At 40.2% G+C, this 21,983-nt stretch overlaps 1 protein-coding gene across 3 annotated transcripts in view; it reads right to left on the bottom strand.

The window, feature by feature from the left end:
• The window catches only part of sema5a (sema domain, seven thrombospondin repeats (type 1 and type 1-like), transmembrane domain (TM) and short cytoplasmic domain, (semaphorin) 5A), a 119,358-nt gene that overhangs the window by 46,096 nt on the left and 51,279 nt on the right, over positions 1-21,983 (bottom strand). For all 3 annotated transcript variants that reach the window (XM_083935732.1, XM_083935733.1, XM_083935734.1), the window contains exons 5-10: positions 20,762-20,824; positions 17,175-17,273; positions 11,598-11,811; positions 10,093-10,378; positions 7,881-8,016; positions 2,691-2,895 (exon numbers count right to left, since the gene is read on the bottom strand). In XM_083935732.1, the coding sequence (XP_083791858.1) occupies positions 2,691-2,895; positions 7,881-8,016; positions 10,093-10,378; positions 11,598-11,811; positions 17,175-17,273; positions 20,762-20,824 (1,003 nt within the window). The remainder of the gene's footprint in view (positions 1-2,690; positions 2,896-7,880; positions 8,017-10,092; positions 10,379-11,597; positions 11,812-17,174; positions 17,274-20,761; positions 20,825-21,983) is intronic.

Genomic DNA, 21,983 nt, shown 5'->3' with positions numbered 1-21,983 from the left:
CATATGAAAACAATATTACATTCATTATTTATTCAGTATTTGTTCTATATTTATTAGGGCTGTCGAAAAAGCAATAACAAGTTAACATCAATTTTCCTAAAACACCTCTAATTTAGTGTGTGCACATTCTGTGATTATGACCCCATAACCTGCCCCCTAGTTTGGGAAATTAGGAAGCGAAGCAGCTGTAACCTAATGGATGGCAAGCAGAAACAAACCAAAAAAGTTCAGCTTCAAAGCCCTGCCAGATGGTTCTCTTTACAAGACCAAAGTTATCTGCATTTACTGTCGATGTGAATTGAGTTACCACCGGAGTACTTTGAGTCTTAAATATCACTTGCTTGCCAGGCATACAGCTGATGCAGAGAACCGTCCTCCTCCTCCCGAAAAACTTTCAACAGCGATAGCTAAACAGGTGGCTACAGCCTGCAGGCAGATTAACATTGTGGAGGACGAGAATCTGCCAGTGACTGGACGTATGAATTGCATTCAGCCTACCTTTGAAGTTATTCTGGAGAGTATTCTGGACAGTATTTGTCATTGTTTTTAATTGTTGCAATAATAATAAATATATATTTACATAAAGCAAGAATATTTGTCCATTCCCATGTTGGTCAGTGTATTAAAAACTTGAAAAATCTCCCTTTAAGATACATTTAGAACGGATAAAAAAACATGTGATTAATTTGATTCATTGCGAGTCAACCATGGACAATCATGCAATCAATCGCAATTCTAATTGATTGACAGAATTAATATTTATATATTAATTCATGTTACTTACGGTATCTGCATTTGTTCTGCTGCAGCACATTAAAAGGCTCTTATCTTATAACGTATTTTCTAACCCATGTGTTGAAATAATTACTTTTGCTGCTGAGTCATTACTAATGTAGGCTAATTACTTATGCTGTTGAGTAATTACCAATTACTTTTTCAATGAGTGATAAGTAATGAGTAAGTGATGAGTTTTTGTTTCTCTCAGGGCATGTACCTTCACTAACTCTCAGCTCCACAACTGGTGATAACATTTCAGGAAAATCTTTTGCCGTTAACGGAATTCTGTCCACGTTAACTGCAAGATTAAAATGCTGCTGCAGAGCTGAAATTAATAATGAGGGCTGAATAACAAGGGAGGAAAAATTAGCTGGAAGCCACATGTTTGAATAAAAGAGCTCTACACCTTGGACCCCCAGTTGGAGCTATCAGGTTTTCCACAATGGCCCCAATCAGCAGGGTGCATTTAAGTGTTAATGATAGCATGTGATTAGGTACAGTATGTGCGCTACCCGATGGCCTTGGCAGGGTTTCAGATGTTTTCATTAGCGTCTGGTTAGTGTCTGGGGAACTTGCAGTGTGGGCAGCTCTGGTCCAACGCTACATTGATCACAGCACCATGCAAACAATGAGAGGGGAGTTTTTGAGGGAGATGCCAAGCATAGAGCCAGTGAACTGGAACAGGTTGTGTGTGTGAGTGTGTGTGTGTGTGTGTGTGTGTGTGTGTGTGTGTGTGTGTGTACGTGTGTGTGTGTGTGTGTGTGTAGAGTTTGTGCTCACATGTGTGATATCCTAAAATAACACGGACGACTAACAACAGGAAGATCATGTTGACATTTCCCAGTGGGGCCATGGTACATTAGCACAGTGAAGTGGGTCACTACATTCAAATTCTGTTCAGTACGTCCGTTTATAATCCACATTGTGTGTTTTATCATAATACAGAACAGACATCAAATGCTGGTGTGTATCTGGCATCTAGCTGATACCGTTTTCAGCACTTTGCCAAGTCTAACATCACATATTGTCACACCAGTATGATCAAACAATCTACTGATAAGCAGGTGGTGCCATGCAGTTCAGACAAGGATAATGTATACGGGTTAAATTAGAGCTGTATGTGTGTTATCAATTACCTGTCTGTTTTCTTTTAACAAATGGCCGTTGGCTGTTCCATGCTGTCTACGCACTTCGTGAGGGATTTCATGGGAGTAATATGCGGTGTGGTGTGTGTTTTCGCAGTGCATATGGAGGACATATGGAGGGAAATAGTGATCAAACTTGGGTCAGAAAACAAAAGCTTTGATGCCCCCTCAGAAGTACAGATCTATTGGTTTCATTATTCTCCTTACAGGCCTTTTTTATGTGCAAAGTATGCACTTCAAAAGACTTCACGAAAAAGTATTGATCTTAATCAGTATTCATGACGACATAAGTAACAATTAAAGCTTAAATTTAGAAAGCTATGTTGATTATTAAGATTTCCAAATTCCTAAAATGCTAATGTATTCTAATCTGCTTCTCCAAGACTGTGTAGGTGTGATTTGATCAGATGTGAGTGACAGTGGTGGAAACACCGGCAAACAGCCTCCGGTATTGAATCCTGATTGGTACATGGAAGTATATGACACCAGCTTTTCCCCCCACCCACACCGCCCACACTAAACCTGTTAACTCACAAAAATTTGTCATAAAATAGAACATTATGTGGTTCTGCTGGACCCCATCGCTCATACTAAGAATATGTTTTCAGTATCATTAAGAAGTCACAAAATCAGAGTGGTCACATGCAAGCACCTGGAAAATACGCCAATGAATAAAAAAAGAAAGTAATATTTACAATATGTACACAAATACATCTCCAATTCTTAAAAGTTCAAACACAATGAATTCTCATAGTGCCAAAGACCCACCAGTAGCCAAGTATATGATGTGAAACAGCATGTCTTTCCCCTGCACCACATCCACCGCCACATGAGTGAAGCGCACGTTGTCCTCCATGAAGTAGGGCACGGGAACCACGGGTTGGACCACTTCATGCATCAGCAAAAACTTCTGAGCATCTTGCAGGTTTCTTTCAGTCAGGTTCACGTAGGAGCCAGAGTCAATGGTGCCGCACTGTGGAGGTGGAAAAGACAAGAAAGGAAAAGATTGACTGACGACATTAATAAGCTCCAAGCTCTTTTGGATGAAAAGCGACGCTAATATGCTTTTGTCGAGAAGTACCACCAGAGATGAGAAAAGAGAGGGTTTGAATGATTAAATGAGCAAGGCTTTAAAGTCGATTGGCGCCTCATTGTGATGGCTCGCTATCCTCACAACCTTAAGGCTTAGAAGTTAATACACCACGGCTGATAGAAGACGACTGAATGAAAGCAAGTAGTTATCTCTTATTAGATTTGTACTCAGATGCATGTGTATTGCAGCTGATTTTTGTAAGATTGCTCATTATTTCACCCCCGAAATAGAACAATATCTTACTTCATTTCATCTTCATTATTGCTATTCATAATATTACAGACAAAAAAGCTGCAATATCATTTGTGTCATTCTCCCTAAGATATCATGCAAACCTGTTGATGAGCATACGCTGTCCAACCAAAGGACTCCTTCCCAAAAAATGAACTGCTGCCAAAAATGTTAGGACCTGCCTAGAAAACAGTCAAGCTGCAGAACAGACACATCTCATATAAATAGGGAGATTTCATCATCTTAGATTTATTTGGTTTTATCAGGTGCTCCTGACGTTCTGTGTCCCAGTAGTTTTCTTGAGGCAGAGTCGGTTGGTTATAATGTGAAATATTTAATATGTAAGATATTTCCCTGACTTCATTTTTTAAAATGAATTCAATAAAGTGGATGGAAAAAGGAATTAAAAGAGGGAAATAAGTGTTGTTGATATTTGTATGATACTGGAAGATGTTTTTTTTTAGAATGTGTTAATTTCTTTTGTTGATATCTATTGTATCTCGGAAACAAATGCTGTCATCATCCTGGGAAAACCACCTATCTCCAAATGTTACGGATACGGAACTATCAAGGATTAAGTATGTGTCTATTAATGTGCCTCCTACTTCTTTGATGAAAAAATTCATTAAAAAAACCCATTGGATCACTTGAGAACAGTAACGTAGAACAGTGAAAATATTCAAAATGCCACCAAGTATAATGGGACTAAGTGTTGCATAAAGTCAGTCCAGCTGAGGCAGAGCTGGATGGGTAAACCTAACCATGCATGTCCTTTTCAGTAAAAGAGGTCTCTGGCTGGGGTCAGGATTGCAGACTGAGGCCCCATCCACAAAGAATGGGCCTGCTCCAAGACACAGAGCAGAGAAAAATAACAATCAGCCGTGCTTGACAATTAATATTACAAATGACTGCCACTGTTTTTATTTCCAGCGTAGTATTGTAGATACACTCCAGGTTAACAGTACACAGCTTCGTCAAACTAAGCTGAGACTGGACCTTGGGAGGAGATTAGTTCCTGCTGACTGGCTACAGTGGCAACAGCACAAACACTTTATACAGATCAATCCCTGGCCTTCCCTGGGCTGACAGATGAGAATCATGGTGGGCTTCCCCGGGATGGGCAACAGATCACTGCCCTCGCCACATCAGGTGATGGGAAATTAAAGCCCTGACGGACAGGAAAATGCAACAATGTGTGTATTCGCGTGTGTGCGTTGAATGTGTTTCTTGCTTATGGTAAAAATATATAGCGTGTGTGTGCTTGTTTGTGAGGAGGGCTGTACAGTAACTTATCTCTTAAGAGTGCTTTTGTGGTTTGCCCTTGCATCGTGCACGTCTGTGTCGCATGATTGTATTTCTGTCACAGTGAGACAAAGTCAGGCACTGACCAGTGACGGTCTATGACGTCAGTGAATGTATAGGGAGACAGATGTGATGATTTCCTCAGTACAGTCAAGGTGAGGGACAGAACCATCATTTGGCTGAGGGCCCATCCAACACTCAGTTGTTCTGCTTCTCATCAGTGCACTGTGCTTTGCCAGGAAGATAAGTGCTTCTTAGAAATACGGTTATATTATAGTATGTTTTTGCCAAATTGGCTTTTGTTCAAAAAGCATCCCAGGTAATTTGAAAATTCAGCATCTAGGTAAGATCTGGTAATAATATTTGATCAATTTTGGCTCCAAATGATAATGCATAATGTTAAAAGGAAAGCACAGAAAACAGATGCCTTGTTGTTGCACTTGAATTATCTACAGTAAGATAACAAAACTTTCCAACAGCATTTGGCTCAGACTCACTCCCTTGTAAACTTGGTTTTATTTCCTCCGTTCTAAAAAAAAACAGTTTCAATGTTTTAAAAAAAAGTCTATGTCCAAATGAAAATGCTAACATTGTCAAGAGCGTGCAGGCGGCAATATAAACCTAACCCTAACGCCGTGTTGGCCAATCATGCAAAGAAGAAAGAGAGCTCGAGATAAAACTATCACTGGAAGGTCACCTGGCTGCAAGGGTGCATGATCCCTCTCTACACATTCAGACGCCTCTGTTCCCTAATACAGTGGAATAGTAACTGTACATCTATGTGTAAACATGTTAAAAGGCATATTAGCAAGGTTTGAACTAGCACTTTTTAGGTCACATCAACATTGCATGAAATGACGCCTCATTGTCTCACAGAGGAGATAACGGTGCACACTTGGACGACAACACTGAAAACCTAGTTTCTAAATGCTTCACCATGGCAGGAGTTTTTCCAAAGATCTGTTTTCAGTGAATTAAAACTCCATTTGCATGGGCATGAAAGCCCAAAACAGAAAAAGTTAAGTTTATAAAATACCTGTTGTGTATGACCTAGGCCTAACCTAACATATTTTTTTTAGATATGGAGCTGTACAATGAATGTACAGTGAGCGGTTGCAGTGTGACAGAAAACCTATACAACACAGAGACAGTATTAGCGCCCAACGCCCAACGAACATGACTCATAGCCTGAATAAACCCAGCGGGATCAATCCGTGTGGTTCGAATAAATGGGGGGATTTTCTCTGCAGACAGACGGGGAATTAAGCTCTCAATCAATGACCAGTGTGTGTGTTGAGCGATGAGTTCACAGTGATAATTATCCCTATTTGGCAGCAATCAACAACCCTTTATTTTTGCGGCCATATTTGAGTACAGTACGTGGTCGGTGGATTTTATAGGTGCTGGTGTACATTGTGTTGCATGTGTGTAGGTGTGTGTGCACAATGGGCTGTATAAAAAAAACAAAAAACGGGCAAGCCATAAATCCTGCGGTCGTAAATCTAATCCTCTAACATTGACAAATGCTTGATGAAGATGTCACTGAAACCTAGATAAAGTGTGCATCGGTCCAGCAGTGAGGAGCAGCTATTGTGCCTGAGCTTAAGTGGAGAGATGCGGGTGGAAGGGGAAGAACTGATCCTGGTTTATCCTTGAGCAACACAGCCTCATAAAATCCTATGGTATATAGAAACATCTCTGTGATATACCTACAGTATGCTGAGCAGAATAAAACTGTGGTCAGCACTGGCCAGATAGAGGAAATTGGTTTTGTTGAAGGTAAGTGAATTTCAGACATGTAGATATATGAACGAATGACGGCAGTGACATGTTTTCTAAGTTACGGATCCGTGAGTATGTGCTTTTCTTAGTAAACTGTCACAGCTAGCACTTTTTCTGCATGAACATGTATCCACTTTTTTTCTGCATGAGTTTGTCATTATAGATAATGTCTATGTGACTTCTTGACAACAGCCTTTGCAAATGCTCATGCAGCTGCTGGCTGGCTTGACGGGAACATGATCGAGGACCTGTGATGGGAAACGTGTGGAAGTGAGGCGTGTGTCACCAATCGGCAGCCGGGCCCCATGGGGAATTCAGTCCCTAGTGGGGAGCCACGTGGATTAGATCCCTCACTATCTGCTAAATCCGCTACAATTGAGAGCCACTTCTGCAAATAAAACAATCCCTCTGTGTCATCAGCTTAGAGCAGTGCCTTAAATTGTGAAAAGATGCCCCAGCATTACATGGTTTGCCCCCTCCAGGAGTATAAAATCAAATTGCCACTTGTGCAAAACAAGAACAGTTTATTAAAAAGGCACTACAGTTTAGAAAAATGAGGCTATGAAACATCTTAAAGGCATGATTGTGCTGTTGTAAAAATCATCCTGTTTTATAACGAGCGGTCGTAACGTGTCTGTTCATCGGTAGAGGAAGGGATGATTGAAAGAAGGAGAAGAGCTTGCTGAGAGTCTAAGGCAGCTTCACCAGTATGAAAATACACACCACATGCATACATTTCCTTAGGCACGCAACCAGCAAAAGCAAGAACTATGAGAAGGATTGCTATGAAATTTGGTACAGGTTTTCACAAATTTGTTTTGTCCAGCACTTAGGTTGGACTTGTGCTGGACTTGGCTGTACTTGCTTTGTTGTAAGTGCTAATTTACAAATGGCTAATGCTAGAATGCTAGGACGTGTAAAGGCACGACCCGCCTCTCATTGGCTAGTACTTGTTCTTTTTGATCTTTGGGTTGGGTAGGTTGAGCATGTGGAGTGAGGTTCAATAGATTATCAAGGTAAGCCAATCGGAGGCAGGAGTATAGGGTGGGTCATGCCATCATTTCTTCGCTGGTCCCTGTGGATCATCTATTGTACTGAAGCATCAACTTTAGAAAATGCTAAAACTAAACTAAGACAGTAAACGTAGTTGACTTTGTTAATATCAGCATTATGACATTTGTGATGTGCTATTGCGTAGCTTTGTATTATGTGTGTTGTGTGTTCTGCTTTGTAGAACATGTCTCACCGTATGTTTTTGTGCTGTTTCTTTGTTTGGATCTGCTGAGAGGCTACAGAGGCAAATTAGCTTCAAGCTATAATCTGGTACAATGCATCAAATGGTGACATTTATGTTTTAAACTATACACAGTCCCTTTAAAATGTAAAAATAAATAAATAGTGACATTTGGAGCATGTGAGCATGTTTAGCTCAAAGCACTGCACCATGTGACAGAGACACTAGCATGATGGTTGGCCACTCTTTGTCTTGTTTCAGTGTTTGTGGTGTTTCTCTGATCAAAACCAACAGCTCTTCTGTATAGGTTTGTTACCTGAAAGTCTGGGTTTGGGTTGGGGTAGGGCAGCCACGCTGACCGTGAGTTCTCCTGGTACTTGAACGGCCCGTTGAAAACCTGTGATATGGCACTGAGGTTGAAGGCACACACTGCAGATGCAGCAATGCTGTTTCTGAATGTCAGGAGCAGAAAAAAGGGGAAAGAGACCCAACAAAGGGGGGTGAGAGGATCAAGGGGGATGATGGATGAGAGAGGGAGAAAGAGAGGGAAGCATTGGTTGAAAGCAAATTAAAAAACGAACATGATACAAAACTCTGTTCAGATTTTGTTGTAAAGCTGACCTCTGTATGTTTGTTTTGCTCTGAGCCAACAATACAAATCAAACATCGGACAGACGGACGCAGATGCTGGCGCGAGTGAACGTCATTATTGGATCATAAATCCAGCAACAGGACACAATTAAGCTGTTCAGTTTGTCTGATTAATTGTACACATCTTGGGCCTGAAATACAGCTTTGACTTTTTAAGCTGTCAGTTTCAACAAGTACCGGTCTCCTCCCTCCGAAGAGAGAATAAAGAATGAGAGTATTAACTCTCAACTTAAACTGAGAGACTTGGGTGATGTGAATTTATAATCCAATGCGGCTGTTCATTAAACTCTCTGCCTTTAGGGGGAAATGTTTCCAATACCCTTCAAAAGACTTCTTTTTCAGCAATGTGAAGGCATTGACCATAAAGAAAAGATTACTCAGCTTTTGATAATGGTCTGTGCTTGTGTACGTGCACGTGTTTGTGAGTATGAGAAAGAAAAAAAAAACATGTAGAGACAGAAAAAAGGATAGGGTGTTTGTGAAAATAGAAAATAATAGTTTTCATCCATGGATGCATCCCATCTCATACATCCCCCATGTGCAGGATACAGTGTTCACTTTATTAAGTGATGATAAGGTACTTTCGGGGATTTAAATGTCAGACAGCACTAGAATTAGCGACCCTGTTTGTAGCGGGTTTGAGTGTTTATGAGAGGAGATTTCTACTGGCAATTCAATTTAAAATGCACTTGGCCATATAAACATTGTTGTCATATATCAGTCAATTTTATATGCAGTGTGCATGCTACAAAAAGGTCACATGCCAAGTTAATGCAGTCGAAGAGTGTTTGTTTACACAACTGACAATGTGATGCCAAACACACTATGAATTATACATTATGCTATTCTGCGGTAATATTAAAAACAACAAAGAATGGAAGGAAAATCTGATGATAAAAGTTGGCATTTTCATCTGATATCAACACGCTGTGAGCTGAATCTCACTTTGTTCATCCTTCACAATGCAAATTACAAAGAGTGTCAAATATACCAGTGGAACTGCGATGATTGTGGAAAATAACATTAAAAGACCTAAACTTTTTTAAAGTTTGAATCGAAGCAGCTTGATAATTGACTTAATCTGATTATTTACAAAGGCGGGATTTCTATCAAATAAATTGTATGCAAATAACAATACAAAATAGAACATAATAAGGACTCAGGGAATACAGAACAATTTGCAAAAACTACTCGGGGTGCAAAATAAAAATAAAGTCATCAACAAATACATTTTGTATATGGAAATTTGCCATACACACAGTGCCATACTTAGTGTCACTTGTGTATGTAAATGCCAATACAACACTAGCTGCATATGCATTTGTCATTTAAAATTAACTTTTGAAAATGTCCCAAAAAAGAGATCTGAATTAGGCACATTTTCATTAACTGGTTTGGGACAAAGGAAGTTTAGTCTTGTCAGAAGTTGGTGCGTTAGGCTACGCATGGCTGCATCTAAGTAGAAGAAGAAGAGTTCGGAAACCAGAAACAAAACAAGTGGCCCTGGCCATCTAATCGCATCTAACCCTGGCATCTACGAGAGAAAAATGAGGAAAAAGAGAGGTGTTCAGGAATTTGGTTCAATTGGGCATGTTGTAATTGTTCATGTCAGCTAGTATTGGCCATGTTTCATGCTGTCTGGAGATGAAGACATGTTATGGGAATATCCGAGAAGAGGCCGACAGCAGAAACAGCTGATTAGTCCTGTGTGTAAAATGTTCTACAACGTCAGAACTTATCTGTATAGTTTATCTAATGCGATTCTTTAAACTTCTAATAAAAATACATGAATGGACAAGGCTAATGTGTTACATTTTGTCAGTGTAATGTAAAGAGGGTAAGGTGTTTGTACTTTTGTAAAATCTCATGTTACTTACACATTGGTAGTGAAAATGCCGTAGAGCAGCTCCAGCTCAGGCAGGTAAAATGTTCCCTGCAGCTCGTTGTAGTTAAAGGGGATTTCTCCCGGTCGAGAGCAGTTCAGCCGGGCCTTCATGAACGTGGTCCACGTGTCCTCCAGGAGGAAGCGGCCGCCGATGTCGTTCTTACATACACGCCCTGCGCGGGAAAACACCGTCCGGCCACAGTCATGCTCCACTGCGTTTTCCCGGAAGAAGAAGTAGGTGAAGTTGGCGATGTCGTAAGAGGAGACAAAGTTTGGTTCTGTTGAAGAGAGAAGGAAAATGAGTGAAGAAAGAAGACAAAGAAAAAAATGAAGAGAGCTCAGAGAGAAATGAAGTGTAGAAAGAGGAAGAAGAATTACTGAAGGAACAATATTTAAGGCTGTGGGAGTAAGAAGGAGTGGGAGAGCGAATGTGTTATGACTGATTGACTTGTGCAGTGTGTGTGCGTGTGTGTGTGTGTGAGGCCCACACAACAGCAGGTGATCAGGATTAATAACTACAGGCCACGTTATTAATGGCGTTGTGTTGTAATAAGAAAACTCATTTTTCACTCCCTGAACCTAAAGGTTAGGATGAGAAATGACCAAAACAGGTGTAGCGTAATGGCTCTCACCCTATCTAAAACACACGACCTCCGCGACACTGTCACAGCTAAGGCGTTCATCTTTATGTATGACATTATTGGATCTAAACCGCACACTTTATTCTCGCTGACAGTGATTTAATTCACCTTTAAATGAAAGTGCCCCCCCCCCTCATTTCTACCCCTCTCTCCTCTGCACCTTTGGAGGGCAATTCAGGGGGAGACAGAGGGGGAAAAAAATCAATTCACCATAAAATTAGTTATTAAACCTTTTCCCAGAAGGTTGCTGCAAAGCAATGTATGTGGTGGCTTTTAATTTATTTTTTCAATTTAGCTTAAATGTGAATCAGATAAAAGTCACTTGCTGACAACATACTGATTGACCTGCTCTTCTGTAGGCTGGACACCTTAAGCTGTCTAAAGTTATCCAATCAGAACTGAGGAGGCTTGTGCTTGAAGTGTGTCTGAGCTGTTATGGACGAAAAAAGATAAAAGACATTGATTTCTGACACTTTCACAATTGCATGTTCCTCAAAGAAAGGGTGCGATACATTTAAAGATTTTCTAGTTGTTTAAAAACTTTAGAAATAGTTGTTTTTACTGAAAGAAATGCAACGGAAAAATTATGAACAGAGGATTATTTTTTTCAGCATTCGCTACAATACTTTGCTCACATAGTGGTGATTTGAGGAGGTATTGAACCCCCGTGTTATATAAGCATAAAAGCATGTTTAAGTGCCCTTGAGCATAAAACTTTTTGTCCAAAAGCTTCAGAGCTGTTCAATAGCTTTGATGGAGAAAATTGTGCTTCTTTTTTTATTTTAACACCCAAAATATTTTACTCACATGAACATCTCTATCTATATCTGGACCCCAAACTGTGTCAGTCCCCTACCGTTCAGCCACTTGGAGTTGTACTGGGCGGTGCGTAGCGGTGGCAGGCCGCCCAGGCTGCGGTAGATGGCAGGGTCTCGCCCAGAAAAGTCCATGGCTGTAGCAGCGTAAAGCTCCCCGCTGGAGGTGATGAGGGCAGTGGAGTTGTGCAGGGGGTTGTAGGGACACCGAGCCATCCCGCTGATCTGATCATGGATCTCTGTCAAATTCGTCAGCTGCCAACACAGAAAAAGAAGACAATGAGGTATAGGGGGCAATAGTGGAAGGTAAAGGAAGAGAAAAAGTAGGAGTCGGCATATACTACTAATAGAAAATGATTTTGATTGAGTATCCTTTGAGATCATTGTAAAAGAAAATCTGCATAAAAAAATAAAGTATCAAAGTGCAACATTAAAATGTAAACCAGGGAGTTCTGGCAATGTTTTCTTTGTTACTGCCAATATGCAAATGATGCAGACGGGCTAAAAAAAAAAAAATCCATTTCATTATGTTTTGTTTGGTTTACATCTACTGCGAATAGATATGTGAGCGAAACCTTCAGGAGCAACAGATATAATCAGAGATGCATTTAGAATCATTAGAAGCATAAAAAACATCAATTGAGCAGCTGCCTTAGGTTCAATGTACAGAAGCCGCCTACAAAGCAATACAATTACTGAACCCAGCTTCTTAAATCAAGTTACTCTTGGTTGCAGTGGTTTGGTTTCTGATGTCTCTACAGGACAACCAGCTGTTTGTCTGGACATAGAATTATTATGCCGCATCTTTGAGAGGCCTCTGAGTTCAAAAAGAGGCTTGATGTCTTCCCTTACATTCTGCCCTTGAATATGAGACCAAATCCAACTCTCCGCTTTTTAAAAATACTTTACAGCGTGACCCTGGCTTAGCCCTGACACACTGTGCTCGTTCCTAGTTAAAAAAAAAAAAAAGATACATGTTACAGCTCAGTGACTCAGCCTCGAATACCAAAAGGGAGTAATGCATTTTTAAAATCCAAGATGTAATTATATTTTATGGTGCAAAAATAAACACAGTATATAAGGATTAGCTCATGGTTTGTGCCTCAGAGTCCGAGTTCATCTAAATTCTGAGGGTAAAAGCATTACGCAATACACTAATACACTAAATAATAATTAAAGTTATTCTATTTGCAATTAGTGTTCTTTCACTCCTCCGTGGTTTTAGAGGACCTCAAGTGACAGCACACAGAGATTCACAGCTCAATCTTTCCTCACACATTAATAATTTGTGCACAACTCTTCCATTCAGGAGGCTAGACGGCGTTCTGCGGCAAGTGTCGGGGGAAATGGGCCACTTCTTTAGCCAATTTCCTGGAGCCAGTTGATTTGGATCAAGGGTCCTCCTGCCACCTCTGCTCCAAGCACCCAAACCACAACAAAACAGAGCAGCCTTGTCTGAGCTCTGCTGGCCTGAGATGAAAGCCTAGTATTGACGGGACTCATTCTGTAGGCTGGAATAGCTGTTTTAGGGTCAATTGGGTCATTTAGAAAAACAAGAGGAGGAGTGATAAATAAAGACACTGCAGTGCATCCGTTGCATTTTGAAGAAGCAGAGTGAAAGTCGCCTCTATAGTGCACCCAGCAGCTGTGCGAGTAGGACACTGAAGTGACTTTGAATGCCTCTAATAGAGACTTTTTAGAAAGAGACAACTCGCAGCTTAGACAGACTGCTGTGAGAACCAGTGTTACTGAGACGCTTTTGAGATCATTTTTAACTACCCACTATGACAGCTGCAAGTCTAGCCACAAGCTTTTTTTTCTTCTTCAGACAGGATTTTCATTGATATTCAACTGTGGATGCTGACACATCCTCGCACTTATCTGTCATGTGAGTGTGAACAGAATGAAAGAGTCGTCACAATAAACTCTGTTGATGTACGTAACATCTTTGTCTTGAGCATACTAATCATACCAAGTCAAAACATCATCACTATTGTCAACGTTTTTGTAACAAGCTCCACAATCAGTGGCTCCACAACCGCTCCGTCCAGCTTAGCTAAGAATAGACTAGAAACAGGGGGGTAAGGCTAACCTGGCTCTGTCCAAAGGTCAATAAAAAAAAATTAAAGCCTACTAATTAACATGTTATGTTACAAAAGTGTAAAAACGGCAAGTAGACTAGACTCCAGATTTATAGCTGAGCTTTAGAGGTTGAATTGCTTAGTTTAATTCCCTATTGGTAAGATGTATCACTAAAATAGTCTGTGAAGAGTGCAGTTTCTTTAAGTGGCGACCAGAAAAAAGGAAACAAGAAAAAGATATTTAATGGTTCCTAACAGATAAATAATAACATACAGTAATATTTGACTTGTGTCTGTAGGCTGTGCTTTTTGCTTTCTGTAGTGGTAGAATGAAGCAACAATAAGTGTATGTGATTAGATATGTGAATTGGCAAAATTGCAACACATCCTTATAAGTTCAGTTGAATAAAGTAGAGAGAGGTTAGACTTGTTCTTAGCCCTGCAATCACTAAGTCATAACCATAAACATACCAAGGCACACTGCTTTGCAAAAATTAGAAAAAGCCTTTAAAAGAAGCGGGCTTAGCGCCTACGCCTTTCAACTTCTTTAGGGCATGTAAAAACAAGTGACAGCCCACATACTATAAGGCTGGTGTCGGCTGCCAGGGGCACTGGATGACATAAATTCAATTCTCTGTGATGAAACCAAACAGCCCCCCTCAAAAAAAAAAGATTGAAAGTGCTCTTTTTAAAATGTTTTTATTTACAAACAACCTCTGGCTAAAAGGCAGAGAAATAAGCAGCTGTTTAATTTGTACCCTCTGAGCACTTATTAAACTAATAGAATATTCTGATGCCTTTCTGTACATCCATCACAGCTGATGGTAGATCTGTCTAAGTGCGGCTCCGTTGCTGTTGCTGTGCCCGACCAGTGTTTCACGTTAACGGATGTTCAGTGGATAAATATGACAGCGCCTGATGAAATACTGCTAATTACGTCATGACATTTCAACTATATGTATTTTCACAGCGGCAAACCGTCATTATGAGCCTGTGACCTTTGGGTGCTTTTGGACCAAAACAAATGTCATCATAATAGCGAATTTCTGCCACCTCCTTCACCTCCTGAAATCCCAAAGAAGGAGAAGCAGATGTTTGATTATGTTCTAAGGTAAGCATAATAGTTTGACATTTTAAATGTTGGTCTATACTTAACTTCAGAGGGCACTTGTCCTTAACAATAGTGGATGAAATAGACTCTTCAGATACCAAGAAACAAGGTTATTAGCGCTGCTGTTGTAATAACAATGAAAGGGTAGCAGCAATTTATAAACTGGTGGTTAATGCCCTCGATGTTTCAAGAGTCAGCTGAAACTCAACAGTCTGACTAAACATGGGATTAAAGGCTAGAAGGAATTTTAGAAGCATGTCAGAGAAAGGAGTGCAGCACACTAGAATTTAATATAGAAGAAGAAAAGATGACGTGATTGATACAAAGAATAAAAGGGAAATGACTGACATGAGGAAGGGCAAAGCAGCACCGATCAGACAAGGATTTACTTGTAGGCTAACACCGTGATTACTTGAGGTAATGGTCTTAAGGCAATATTTTGATTACAATGTTTAACAAGTTTGAGGAAACACAACTTCTTAAATATCCAAGCTTAATAAGATTCTTCTTATAATTAGTCTACATCCCCGACGGAACAACAGAGGAGGTGAGAACAGGCACACAGGCTCATACAGTAATCTTCTATCATGGCTCCATCACATTTTGATTAAATATGTCGATCACCCTTGGCCTTTCCTTCTGACATTTTCTGTGTCTCAAATTGCGCTCTTCCACCCTTAAACTGGCTTTTTTGAGGGTGAAAGTGCGTTCACGCTAAAACACGGTAAAATGCAGTATATCACATTTATCCGGTTGCGCCCTAAAACAACCAAAAGATGGTGGGTGGATCAATGGACACTCAATGGACAATCAACACCCTCAATCGCCGCCATTTTGTCTACGTAGCGGAAGACGCAGGACTTAGTTCAAACTGGAAAATGGTCATCAGAGCAACAGTAGTTTAAACAATTTCCCCCTAGGATTATTAAAGTATTTCTGATTCTGATTCTGATTCTGGAGTAACTACCACATTACTGTTTACTGTCAACGACGATTCTCTTTATTAATGTTATTAAAGTTTACATGTGATTTTCACTTCCACTCCACTGTTAATAGATATAAACAGCAGAAAAAAAAGGATCACAGAGATTTTAGGCGGTCATAAGAGTTATTTGAAAAGCTTTTGGGCAAATAAACAGAAGATTCATTTCCGGTAAATAGTCGGCGGCAGCGTGGGATTTCAGACAGCACTTAATGGGGAAAATTGTACTGATAGTGTCAGCTCATAGGGCACATGAATAGTGCACGGAGGTCAGTACACTCACAGCAGTGCACGATTTGAGACAGAGCTTGTCAGTTTGATCAATAACACTTCCACACATATTTGCAAAGGTATCAGCTTAACCAGCTTGACATGTTATCGAAGGATAATGACTTATCAGGATGTACTCCTGGTGTTATGGGTGTTCTTTCATAGATTTTCAGTAAGCACTGACAAACATACATGGTATATACGTAGGCTAATAAAAAAGAAAAAAACTGATTAACTATGGCTGTTGTCAACCTCCATCCTGCACCACAACATGGGTGGACTACTTAGAGACTGCAATTCACTGACAAAGACAAAGTCAGAATGGTTTGGGTTTTCAATAAAGCCATGCTAGCTTGTCTGATTGTAATGTGTTTCTTTTTCACTTCTATTTAGTTTTGACAAAGCAGTAACTTTCACTGTGATTTGAATGTAATCAATATTAAATGAACTTACTACAGTTGTATTATCTCAGAATTTTCACTCAAATCTAAAAGGCAACACTATGTTACCATTGTGGCAACAAGTGACCATTATGGGATAATGGTACATTTTGTATAACAGAGCACAAGTGGAGAAGTCTTCAGGTTCAGTAAAATAACAGATGCTCTATAGCAATATCTTTCTAGCTAACATTAGCTAAAATAAGCTACCGAGCGACTGGCTAAGGCTGTATTGGCATAACCTGTGCATTTATTGAACAGACAAAGGCTGAATTGAACTGCTAATTAATTGTTTTTGAGGAAAAATGTGTTATGTTTGATTAAAACAATAACATAGTCTCACTCTAATGTATAATTAACCAACCCTGTTCAGTGCTGCGTTGGAAAACCTTCAGAACTGACATATATCCTTGACATAAATTGAGAAAAAAAAGTAGTTAAACCAACAGGTTTATATAAGATTACATTGTTATAATAGCTGCTAGCCAGCCCACATGCTAGAAGATTAGCTTGCAGGCAGTAGCAAGCTCAAATACTGTATCGTATGTGGTTTGTGGCAATCCCCCACCTTGATATGCAAAATGACTTGCTGACTTTAACATACATGGAATTGACAAGGGAGTTTACATGGCAATTAATACATTTGGTTAAGAATTATTAGCACTGTGAACCAACAAAGGCAGCATGGAAGCAGAAAAAGGAGGCTTTGAAGAGAAACTCGCTGTTATTCGTACCGTTCGGTTGGTGCAGATTGGAGTGAAGGCGTTGGTTCCACAGGTAAACAGCCTGTTCCCATTCACCAGCAGCACTCTGATATAGTTCTGGCACTCCTCCTGTGGAAACAGTTAACAGCAGCACCATTAGCCCTTATCCATCAATTGACAAGCAGCAGCATTAGACAGAGAGACAAAATTACACTTTTTGCCAATAAATGAGACAAACACCTGCAACCGCGGGAGGGCTACTCTAAAACATGGCCAAGCTTGACAAAGTCAAATCAAGGCTGATGCCCACACGGTTTGGCAACATCACATCTAAATTCAACAGGGACCACATTTTGAGAGAGATCTGAACAGATAAATGTGGTCAGTGTGGGAGAGGAACACATGATTCGTTTAAAACGGGGGTTTTAATGTCGTTCAGGCCAAGGACCCCTTAGCTGAAAGAGAGATGCAACAGAACCCCCCTATATTGTACAAACTATGTTGCACATTAAACTGGGCAATAACAATATATTTAATGTGGCCTAAATCCTTATGATGCATACAATACTAAGCTAATAAAATAATAATGATAGACATATTCATAACTATAAATCATGTTTTTAATGTGGAAGTCACAGTGAACATTTAAGTTTGACTGTTTGCTACCTATAGGCCTATTTTTTTTACCAATATGCAGATTTATGTAATGTAATTTTCAGACATGTTGTCATTTAAAAAAATCAATTACTCAATCAATTGAAATCATTTGGTGCCCCCCATGCAGACCCCCTGTTGAGGATCAACAGGGGGTCTTGAGGATCTCCGGTTAGTTAGGACATTGCCTTGGCTTTGTTGACTGGTCAAAAAGTAAAACTAAAGTGTGGCTTCGTTAAAGCATGTTTCTTTTTAGGCTGCACTCTACATTAATTAATTCAAACCACTTTTCTCTTAATTAGAATGAAGCACACGTTCACCACTCCGCTCCTCCTCTGAGGTTTTGGCCTGGGTTTCTAGCAAACCTGGGTAAAAGTGTGCAACAAATAAAGCGGGACAGACGTGGTGAATGATTGATTGAACGGATGATTGAACGTCATGAACTCTCAACATCGCTGTAAGGCTATGCAGGTTTACTGGGGATTTCCATCAACAAAACAACAGCAGTCAGTATTCATGTCGGAGAGGGGCATTTGTTTTTTTTCCCAGGACAAGGTAATAAACTCGTAAGTTCCCCTCCACCTGAAAGGGGCCAGGGCTGGGGTGGGACCCTTGTAGAAATTTAAAAACTTGTAAATCTGCAAGTGTCTGGGATACTTGAGGTGCCCAGGGCAACACCCCACCTCCCCCTCCTCAAGGGTGTGATTTAGAAGTGGAGGGCACCGTAGGAGAGATGGAGGGAGGAAGGGCTTTTATTTCCCCCTATCAAGATGAAGGTTGACTCATAAAACAACTCGTTTCCTGGTGCTAAGCACAGCCTAAGTATGTGTGTATGTGTTCATGTGTGTGTAGTAAAACTTATGTACGCCTATATATCTGTGTTGATTGTACAGCTCATTGTGTACTGTAAGTATGCCTGTGTGTGTGCACGGGTGCAGGAGTGGGTTGTCTGCTTAATTCAATTCTTCTCTGCAGGTTTTCTACAGTAAATAACGGCATATTTAATATTTGCTCAGCCTAACAGTCTTGACTTGTTTATCAAAACTTCCTGACAAATGTTCCACGTCCATACTGTAATACAGAGGCTGTTATGCTGGGCTTTCGCATTATAAAACAAAACACAGGCAGCAATCGAGTCCTGTCAAGCCAATTTAACTTTCCTTTCATCTCCGGGTTGAAAATAAATCAAATATACGTACAAGAGAAGAGCGTACGTGCGCATTAGGAAAAAAAATACAATCACTTGTAAATTCACTTGACGCACAGGCATGGTATCTGTGTAATAGCTTAAGCGAAGGTATATTGCTGCGTGCTCAGCTAGGTAATAAACCATCGAAAGTCCTGTCAACTGCCGGAGAAGGAAGTCTTTTAATGCTATTCTTAGTGTACATCACAGGAGCTGAAGGGAACAGTGAGCAAAACAATTTGACTCTGGGAGACAGCAGCGACTCTCAAGGACTGAGGTATCTTTGGTCTGTAATTCACAGCAGCCATCTTGTGCTGGCCAGCACGTGCATGCCTATTATGGGTCTCTAACCACCTTTCACAGGAGCATAAATACACAGCGGTGCACACACAGGGATCAGGGCTGGGCAGGTCACCTACAAGTCACATTCAGCTTTAAACCAGCTGTTTTGTAGACAGGAGTATGCCCACTAACCACATACATAAACATACACTCCTGCACAAAAAGAAACTACAAAAAACAATAGGAACTCCCTTTATGAAATGCCTATAAATCAGAGTTTCGTTGTGGTTGGGGACACTTTTTACCTCACAATAACTTGATTTACAGGCCTATCCTTTTTGAAGACAATCCCACATACAAAGCAGGGGTTCCCACTGAGTCTATATGTTAACGCTGGATAAAGAGCTCCATGTAGCTCTCAGGCTTCAATATGTTCCATCATAACTTTTTTAAAAAGTTATGATGAAAAAAAAAAAAAAAATTAAATACATTTTTATCTGATTTTAAAGAGCTATTTGGTGGGTTCTCTGGGCTTGACTATAAATATGTAGGGAGATGTGTGATTTCTGTCTTTAAGATTTAATTTTCTCTTCCTGTTTTGCAGCACTGATTCACCGGTGGGAAAGTCCGACATCTGGTTCCTTCAGTTCCACTGGTAGAAAACATTCAATCATATTTTCTTTTTGTAGAAAACCAAACCCACAGAAAAATGCATCAGCTGTTTTGAAGGATGCAGCTTTTCAATCTAGAAAAGTGTTTAGTGGTGGTGGTTTGCTTTCTAGTTAGTAGTTGTTTATAGTACTAGTGTCATACTGCTAAAATGGAATCTTACACATCAATATCAATTCATTAGTTAGTATTATCAGTCAGTTGATGATCAGTCATGTGAATCCCTTGAATTGTTTAATTTGTAAATACTTTGGTTTATGTTCCAAATACCTTGTGCCATTCTCATCATTCTCAGCTGTTTGTGTTTAGCTACATGCTAAACTTAAATGGTGAACATGGTCAACATTATATCTGCTAAACATGTACTTGTTAGCATTGTCACTGTGAGCATGTTAGCATGCTGACATTAGCAAGTACATCTTCACAGAGCAGCTAGCATGTCTGTAGACTCTTGCATCACAAACAGGGTGTGGAGTTTGAAATACGTTAGCATTTACCAGACACAGGGAACAACACAACAAAGAGTTGTTATTGAGAAGCATTATGGGAAGTGTAGGATTTACACTGTCTCTGTTAGCATGTAAACATGTTCTACTAGGAACCCAAAATACAAGTATGAACCTGAAAATCTCTCTTTTAAATCCAATATGGTCAGTTAGCCGCAAAGTAGTAACCATTAACTTTATTCATGAGGTGCACCTTTACTGAGAAGATGTTTTTTAGTTTGTTTTTTTTCTTCCAACATTGACACCTAGAACTTGATTTTCTTAACATAGGGACAAGTGTCTGATTTAATAATAATCATGAGAGCATCACTTAAACTCACCTCAGACTTTCCACGACTGAAGCAGGCTCCCTTGGTAAACTCATCGCAGTGCCACTCAGCCTCCTGCGGAGAGACAGAAAACGCATGATACAAAAGAAGAAGCAACCACCAAAAGCATTTGGCACCATGTCACTATGAAGCATTAAAAAAAAAAAACACCCAGGGAACCCAGACAAAACAATAACTGACTCTAAACTGTGGCAAGACTTTTGAAGTCAATTTGATGTCCGACTTTCTCTGAGAAAGCTATGGACGCACAGTCACAAATGTTACAGAAAACCATACTGCGATGAGTTAGATATGCTGGCTGAAGCACTGTTTCCTGGTGGGTGACTATTCTTTGACTTGAATGGGAGTAATGGATAAAAACTGAAGCAAACAGTAAATGAATTTGACATTATACTGTATCTGTACTCTCAATCCCACATATAGACATTCACACTTACAGTATATGCAAGTTTATTAGCCACATTTAATAGAGACGCTGAATCCAATTAAGGTGCATACCAAGCAGAGAGCTCAAGAAACAAGTGACATGTGCGCCCAGAGCCGAATGCCCGATTTGATTTATGTGTGAGGGAAAGAGAGGCATCTTTAAGACATAACACGCGAGTCCCTAGAGTGGGATGTCAACATGATTTACATGTGAGGAAGAAACAGAGGGATCCCATTTACATTTTACTACAGGAGGAAGAGGGATACGGAGATAAAACCTCGACTCATCTCCTCGGAGGGGTAAGACACCGGTGTGCTCCAATTTCTACCGTTTAATTTCAGCGTGACCCCTTGGGGGGCTCTCTCATTGATAAAAGTTCTCTATTCATGAAATGAGTGTTGGCTTCGGGACAGCACCGGGCAGCTAAGACACTCACGCTTATGACAGGCAGAATTAGCCGTCATTGCCACCAGGCAGAGAAAGGAATACTTAACAGAAAAACTGGCTGGCGCAATAATACGCTCAACGCCAAGTCACGAAAAGTCTCCAAAAGTAAAACTGTTCAACTTCTTTGGCCACCAAGACACACATTTCTTGCATTAATAACCTGGCTAGTGGCCAGAGGCATAGGAATTCACTCTGTGGGAATACAGTAAATATCTCTAACTGAAAGAGAATCTTAAATTTCACCATAGTATCAAGATTGTTTTATGCAAGGACAAGATGGGCAGTGAAAGCTGAGCCCCCCTTAGCACTTAGGAGAACTTCTTTCATTTCTTCTTTGAA

The sequence above is a fragment of the Echiichthys vipera genome, assembly GCF_963691815.1.
Source record: "Echiichthys vipera genome assembly, chromosome: 21".
Lineage (NCBI taxonomy): Eukaryota > Metazoa > Chordata > Actinopteri > Perciformes > Trachinidae > Echiichthys > Echiichthys vipera.
Note: the sequence above shows the minus strand (reverse complement) of the source record. Positions and strands in the feature narration are given on the sequence as shown.